The sequence below is a fragment of the Anastrepha ludens genome, chromosome 5 (genome assembly GCF_028408465.1).
Source record: "Anastrepha ludens isolate Willacy chromosome 5, idAnaLude1.1, whole genome shotgun sequence".
NCBI lineage: Eukaryota > Metazoa > Arthropoda > Insecta > Diptera > Tephritidae > Anastrepha > Anastrepha ludens.
Window position 1 is genome coordinate 62,527,320 of NC_071501.1, and position 7,674 is coordinate 62,534,993.

Sequence of the window (7,674 nt, forward strand, 5' to 3'; positions counted from 1 at the left end):
TATAATCAACTTGGCAGAGGTTAACCCCCGGATTACATCCCCAAAATTAGTTGAAAACATAAATCAAACATTTAAAGAAAGTATTTGCGCTCAAACTGCCAGAAAAGTTCTACGTCAAGCTGGATACCATGGTATAGTCGCCCGAAGAAAGCCTTTCATTTCTCTTATGAGCGGACGTAAACGCATTCAGTTTGCTAATGAGTACATAAATAAGCCTCCAGAGTTCTGGAAAAAAGTAATATATTCAGACGAAAGTAAATTTTGTATATTCGGAATAAAAGGCCGTCAAATTGTTTGGCGAAAACCTAGAAGTGCTCTTGAAAATCAAAATCTTCTTGGCACGGTTAAGCACGGAGGTGGCGGGGTTATGGTTTGGGGCTGCATGGTGGCAAATGGGGTGGGTCAGTTAGAATTAATCGATTCGACGACGGATAATTGGGGATACTTGAACATACTAAAATGGAATTTAAAGCAAAGTGCAGAAAATCTTGGCTTATCAAGAACATTTTGGTTTCAACAAGATAACGACCCGAAGCACACTGCCGATATCGTTAAGCTTTGGCTCATGTACAACGCCCCAAAACAGCTTAAAACACCGCCACAGTCCCCAGATCTTAACCCCATCGAGCATCTGTGGGATCTATTGGAAAAAAGAATTCGTCAGCAAGTGATTACTAGTAAAGAGGTTTTGCGGAGTGTCATGCAGGCAGAAGTGAGGAAGATAACAGCAGAGGAAACAGAGAAACTAGTAAGTTCAATGCCAAATTGGCTGAGTGAAGTCCTGAAGCAACGTGGATATCCAACTAAATATTAGATTTAATATTTGTGTATAGCATATCATGTTTTTGTATTAGACTTTAAGAATGAACGCAGACTTTATGGTCGCTTTATTTACTTGTTGCAGCCATTATTCACCGTTATCTAAAAACTTATGTGAGGAATCTTGAAATTTATTTTTGTTTTTGAAACTTAAACATATAAATATATAGAAATTTATAAAAATTATAAAATCAGGTTGTGCCTTCATTCACTAAAAAGTTATTGTAGGGTGAACGCAGACTTTGTGGGGCATGTGTATGTACTCCATGATGTGGCAAGAAAGCATGTTGCTCTGGTAGAAAATGAGATTTGCAGTTTTCTTTAATTTTACGTGCCGAAATTGTATCAAATACCTTGGCCAAGACTAAGATAAGCGATATATATCGGTACCCTTCCACCAGGTTCGCACTTTTATTTGGTTTGGATATTGGTGCTAGGATTGCCAACTTCCAGTAATGCGGATAAGTTCCAGTTTCAACGATTCTGGTGTATAATTGACATATCCGGATCTTTAAGGAGATATGTGAGTGTTGGATCAAGGAGTATGTTATTTTATCAATACCTGGCTTTGTACCTTTTGAATTTCTTATAGCTATGTTGAGGTCTTCAATTGTTACTTTATTAAACGTATAGTGCGGATTGTGTACTTCCCCGGGAAGGGAGTCAATCTTATAATTAGCGTATCAAGAGATTTGTCCGAGCCAATTGAACTCCATGTGTCGGCTAATTTATCAGCTATCGTTTGTGAGTGAGTTAAGCATTGATTTTCTGAAAATATAGTGGGGAAGCTTACGTATTGAGGCGATTTGATTTTTTTGATTTTGTACCATATTGTCTTTGTGTTCATAGTAGGGTTAAGAGAGTTAACGAAATTTTCCCATGTATCCCTCTTGGCCTGTATACATGCTCGCCTAACCTGCGCGCACAGTTTTTTATACCATATTTTATAACATTTGCCAAATTTTGTTTTGATTTATAGGCTTTCCACGCAGTGTTCTTTAGATCAATTAACTTGGCTATCTCAACATTGAATCATACGGGGTTTTTTCGTAAGATGGTATTTTTTTTTGTAGGCATGGGTTCATTTGCAGACTTTCTGATTATTTTCTTTATATTTGCTGCTCTTAGTTAACGCTCTTCGTTACTACAAATTCTTCACCTATCTGTTCGGTTTTTTTTCGAAAGAAAGTTCCCAATATGCTTGCTACCAAACCTGGTTTAAATTTTTTAAAACCGTGTGTGATGTTGTTAAATATTAAAATCGGGAAGTGATCGCTTCCTTGTGGGAGTGAAAGTGATCCTTCCTTCCTTCCATCATTTAAGAACACCAAGTTTCTATTATTTGTGAATTCCTCACATATTTTCCCGTTACGGTTCGTGGTTTGTGATTCCCATAATATATTATGTGAGTTAAGATCACCTAGCAATAGATGATGCCCAGTGCTGTAGGCTGGAATATTATCTAGCAGTTGCGTTGTGAGATATGCATCTACTCCATGCACGGTAATGGATTGATGAAGAAGGTTATTGGTGGATACCACATGATTTGATACGTTAAGTGTACTTTTTATAAGGAAGACAATGCCAGATTTGCAGTACTGAAGATCTTTGTTGTGGTGAAAGAGTTTATAATTAGGTAAATGCAGTAGATGTACATAGATTTTTTTGCACTGTGTGTTTCTTGTAATATAATAATATCGGGGTTTTGTTTTGAAACTAATAATTCAAGGGCGTATTTGTTGTTAACATAACCTTGTATATTCCATTGAAGGAGTGACAGATTAAGCCCGATGTCCATATTTTCAGTTGTTTAGAGTAATATTGTTTTTATTTATTTATTAAAAGTCTGTCTTACTGTCAAATTAATTTGTTAGGATGAAGTAGTTGTTTCTTTCTAATAAGTTTTGTACTAAATTTGTTATAGGTGATTGGAGTATTTGCGTTTGAGTGCATTCTCTAGAGTTTTGATTTGTGTTAAAAATGGATATTGGAGATTTGAATGGAAAAGTGGCAACTTCAGGAGCTTTGTTGCGGGGAGGAATAATTTTCAACAGAAATAGTGCGAGCGGCGTTAGAGTCGCTACTAGAGGTGGGTAATACGGTAAGATTGGTGGAGTTTTGTTTTTCTTTAGGGTTAGTTTGTGTTGATGATGTAGAAGAATCTGTCAAAATTTTATTTTCAGTGTTTTTTTATTATTTGTAGTTCCGGAAGGGATATTATCTGCGAATAAGACATTTTTTGTGACACTAGCATATGAGCTAAGCCGTTCGGAAAGTGGTAAACTCTTTTTATATTTGCGGCGCGCTTCGTCGGTACTGCATTTCTCTAGGGTTTTTATCTTGAGGATTTCCCTGGTCTGGATATATTTGGTGCAGTTCCTGTCCGAAGATGGGTGCTCTTCGGCGCAGTTGGCGCATTGAGTATGGATGCACTTGTCAAGATTATGAGGTGGAGGATTGCAATTATTACATGTTGGATTACTATTGCACCGTTTTTGGGTATGTCCAAACTTTTGGCAGTTTCTGCAACGCATCGGGCTTGGGATATAAGGTTGAACCTTGACTTTGTACCATGCTACTTCTACGGCGTCAGGAAGTTGGAAAAGATCATCCTCGATTTGGCGGGTAAATTTATAGTCACCCGTAACATGTTGATCCTTCATTTCTCCGATTATTTCGTCTTCCGTAAAGTGCTTTAGACAAGGCGAGTAGGTTACATCTTTGACCGAATTAAATGTCTCATGTAAATTAACATTAATGAGACATAGGTTAGGAAACGATTTAGCTTTTAGGAACTTATCTGCGATTCGCGAGCGTTGCGTGTCAAGACGAGTAAGTTGCCGTCGCGGAGTTGTAAGATTGAGATTATCTCCGTCGAAATAGCTTCCATCGATTTTTTAATGGCAAATGGGCTCAGCTGAGGAAGAGGCTTAGTATTGTCGGCAGAGGATATCTATAAATTTAGGGTTATGTGCTGTGGGGCACTTTTTAGGGAGTTCGAGAAAAATGCCTTGATTTGGGTTAGGTTGTGGGATTATCCAGGAAGTCTGCTAATGCTGAAAAGCGATTTGGTTACTTATCTGGAGGTCCGGCACCATTATTGAGCTTGTTTCTGATTTTTTTTTGTTATACAAACGTTATAACTCGTGTGTCTAATGTCAAAATGAAAAACACAAAAAAAGTAAATGGAGTGATTAGCGGAAAGTTAACAAATGTATGTATGTCACGAAATAGTCATTGAGTAAAGAAACGCTTTGATAGCGATAGTCGGCGACTGAAGTAAACGGTTATAAATGGTGGCGCAAAATTAACCATTCAACTTTTTACTAAAAAAAAATTATTTTGAATGACGGAAATCTTTATTTTGACCCTTACGTGCTCCATTGCTTATCTGTTTGTATGCTGCAGCTGTCTAGCTCACAAGTGTCAAATATGATTGCCGTAGAACGATATTTGCAAATATTATAAATCTTTCCATAATTGATTAATTTTGCGCCACCTGTTATTAACGGATTTTTTATAAATATTTTCGTAGACAATTTTAGAGTTCCAATTCCCAACTCTAAAGAGAAGCAAATGGGTTCATGTGTATAAAAAAAAGAGTGATTTATAACACATTTTACTCTTAATATAAGGATGCTTACGATTTTTGGCCTACTGTCAAAAAAGGTAGGTATGCGGAACTATAAGAGTGCTTACATCCCCCGACAGTCGGTTCTACGGTACCGGAACGACCCGGATTTACTATACATATATCCGACCAAGGACTGTCACTCTAGCAGCACCCTCCGTACATGTATGGGAAATGTTTTTGCTGCTACAACAACATAAGAGCGCTTACAGGATTATATGGTCAATTTTCTGTTTTAAGCAAAACAATTTATTTTTGTTATACTGTACAATTTCTACGGATCCATTAATCAATAAAATATTTAAGTTTTGCAGTTTTTATTGTTTCTTTTCCGTTAAGTTTTGTTGATGTTAAATAATTTTTCCTTCAATGCCTTGAAGTTAGGTACCAGCTTTAAGTTTGCTTGAATTTCTTTTACAGAATTAAATTATATAATTAAATTCCCCTATATAGAGTAGTTACATTTAAAACTAATAAGTGTATCTTTGCTCTTAAAAATATGCGGTTCCCTTTGCCTTTAAGGCATTTGCTACCATTATCCTTTGATGAGCCAAATGTCCGGGACGCACTCCAAATTGTTTTTTAATTGTCGATTGAATTTATTTACTGTGCTTAAAACCTTAATAATAAAGGGTTAAACATCAATGAGGTGGTTTACTTTTTGATAGCTTCTTTTACATTTGATGGTTTTTCGTGGATTAAATTTACTTGGTGGCTGATTTCAGGTAGGCAATAAGATCACCACGCTCATTGGGTTTTTTCAGACCGGCGAAGATCATCTTTGTTCCTGGGATGTATTTCTTGGGATTCTCCAAGTACTCGAAGAGGGTATCCTCATTCCAGGTAATACCTTTCGCTTTGTTGGCATCTGTGTAAGCGAAACCCGCAGCTTGACCAGTTTTACGGCCAATCAGACCATGCAGGTTAGGGCCGACCTTGTGCTTGCCACCAGCCTCGACAGTATGACATTGAGCACAACGTTGCACGAAGAGTTTCTTACCCTTTTCAACATCACCAGCTGGTACGCCCATGTTTGAATTTTTTAGTGGATGTTAATAGGTACTCGCTCTGAAAAGAATTCAATAAATAAATGCTGTTTGTTAAAATACGTGTAAATGTGATATAAAATGTGAAAAATAAAATTTCAATTTTAATTATATATTTTTGCAAATACTGAGACTTTGGAATAAAAATCGCGCGACTGCTTTATACATACATATCTCTTCAACGATACTTCAGTCTAAGATGCAATTACGGTCGTGAAAAATCTAATTTTTAAGCTTTTCCTGGGGGTTCTACGGGGGCCCTAAGAGGATTGACTCTCATAATTGTGTTACCTTGCCATTTCTATTGGACGCGGTGGGTGGTGCCACGCGCCCCCCATAAATATCGTAGTAGTAATGGAAAATTTAGAAAAAATATTTATAATAAACAAAAAAATGTCTTGTTAATTAAAACTTCCGACCTTCAACTTAAATAATGCCAAAACATTTGGTGCATTAAATTTCCAGGAAAAGCGTAAACGTAAATTTTCGGAAAATCGTGCGATCTTGTATTCTAAAATTTCACAATTAATGAAAATATTGCATTACCGAAGACTAAAGGTCAGTGTCACTCCTTTTAAAAACCACAAATAATCTATCGAACCTAATATTTTGGTTTTATTCTAGCGAAACAGCGCGTAAACGAAAGCCAAACCAATTAAAGTTATTATGAAACAGATATTACATAAACAAGCTAAATTAAGTTCGCCATAATTCACCACGGAGTATAATGAAATCTGTGAATATAAATATAAGCGCACGGCAACATGACTTAAACTTCTCACATGTGAAAGCAATTAGCATGCATAGATCTTTGTGCCTCAAGTGTCTTCGTAACTGCTGCCACTCTTAAGTTGACTCATTACCCATTGACTATCTTTACGTCACCACACATCATTAAACTTGCTTTGTAATGAACCATAAGTTTAAGATCGAGAATATCATGCCAGAGAACCAAAATTTAGAGCTTTCATACATTTCAATATAAAATTGAGCAAATATGTATGTACAAATGGATGCACCACGTACATTATGACATGCTTCAGACTTAAGATCAAAAATCGAATATATAATTGGCTATCCAATCTGTCTATGTCACATAAAAGAGTAGTTCGCTTTGAACGCATAACCTTGTAATAAAAAGTGAGAATAAAATTTTCATGCCTCCGTACATGTTTTCATACAAAGTTGTACGAACTAATAATTCTGCTTTGAAGGCAACACAATGTGGGAAAATCTGATAAAGACTACCTACACAAAGTAAAGTAAGATGCAAATTCACCCACATTTAGCATTCACGTGAATGCGAATTATGTAAAACCATTAAACTAGTGCAAAAAAAATCGAGCAGTACGTTGATACTAAAGACTTGATAAAAATATGTTAGCCACGAGGTGAATCAAGCCAATAATTCGAATTACTTAAAAACTCAGAACGAAAGCAACGCATTTTCACCATTTTTCCCGTATGTCAATTGTAAACAACTTTTTAGTTGATGACAATGATTCTGTACGCATTTTTTATGTAACTCGAAACAATTTTCAACCCCTGTCTATCTCTATGCACCACCGCATGTACATACATACATAGAAGCTACTTTTGCACTTTTTCAGCGAGGGAAATGGTTATGCAATCAATATGTATAAAATTATAATATAAGTTTAATCCAAATAATTTATAATGTAAGTTTTGCAATTTCTTAAAAAAAATCATTTCGCGTTATAGAACCATTGATTTCATGGGCACACACACCCTTCTATATAATATAAATGTAATTAACGAAAAATCCAAGAACTATTTTAACACTAATATCACCAAATGTACTTACATTGAACACAAATACAACTCGACTGAATTTAGTAGGCTATGTGGATTCTTCGCGCCTGTCAGCTACACACTCTTTAAGCAACCTTGCATATTTGGGAAATAAATACGTAGGTAACACTTTTTCTTCTTATATGATGTCTGCGCCCGACATTGTTTATTTCTGAATAATCATACGTTTACATATGCATTAATTACCACTAAATCCAAAAATCTACCCGTTCATTACCTGCAAAATTGACAATCAGCTGTCAATACTGTTGTAAAAGGTTTTTCATCATAGAAATTATTTTGGTGGAATATTTCGGTCTTTTTGGTTTGTTTAATTATTATTAACGATATGAAGAAAAGACAAGG

At 35.8% G+C, this 7,674-nt stretch overlaps 1 protein-coding gene across 2 annotated transcripts; it reads right to left on the minus strand.

The window, feature by feature from the left end:
- Positions 1-4,750: 4,750 nt before the first annotated feature.
- Positions 4,751-7,423, minus strand: LOC128863930 (cytochrome c-2). Of its 2 annotated transcripts, none has more exons than XM_054103355.1 (2): positions 7,322-7,423; positions 4,751-5,518 (listed from the first exon to the last, which is right to left on the minus strand). In XM_054103355.1, exon 2 carries the CDS (start codon positions 5,479-5,481, stop codon positions 5,155-5,157), a length of 327 nt encoding a protein of 108 aa, XP_053959330.1. In that variant the 5' UTR covers positions 5,482-5,518; positions 7,322-7,423; the 3' UTR covers positions 4,751-5,154. The 2 variants fall into 2 exon arrangements, with proteins under 2 accessions (XP_053959330.1, XP_053959331.1); XM_054103356.1 differs by lacking the exon at positions 7,322-7,423 and adding an exon at positions 7,246-7,264.
- Between the last annotated feature and the right edge of the window lie 251 nt (positions 7,424-7,674).

Bases quoted from the DNA above. Each gene is read 5' to 3' on its own strand.
- LOC128863930 (XM_054103355.1), bottom strand. From the start codon at position 5,481: ATGGGCGTACCAGCTGGTGATGTTGAAAAGGGTAAGAAACTCTTCGTG.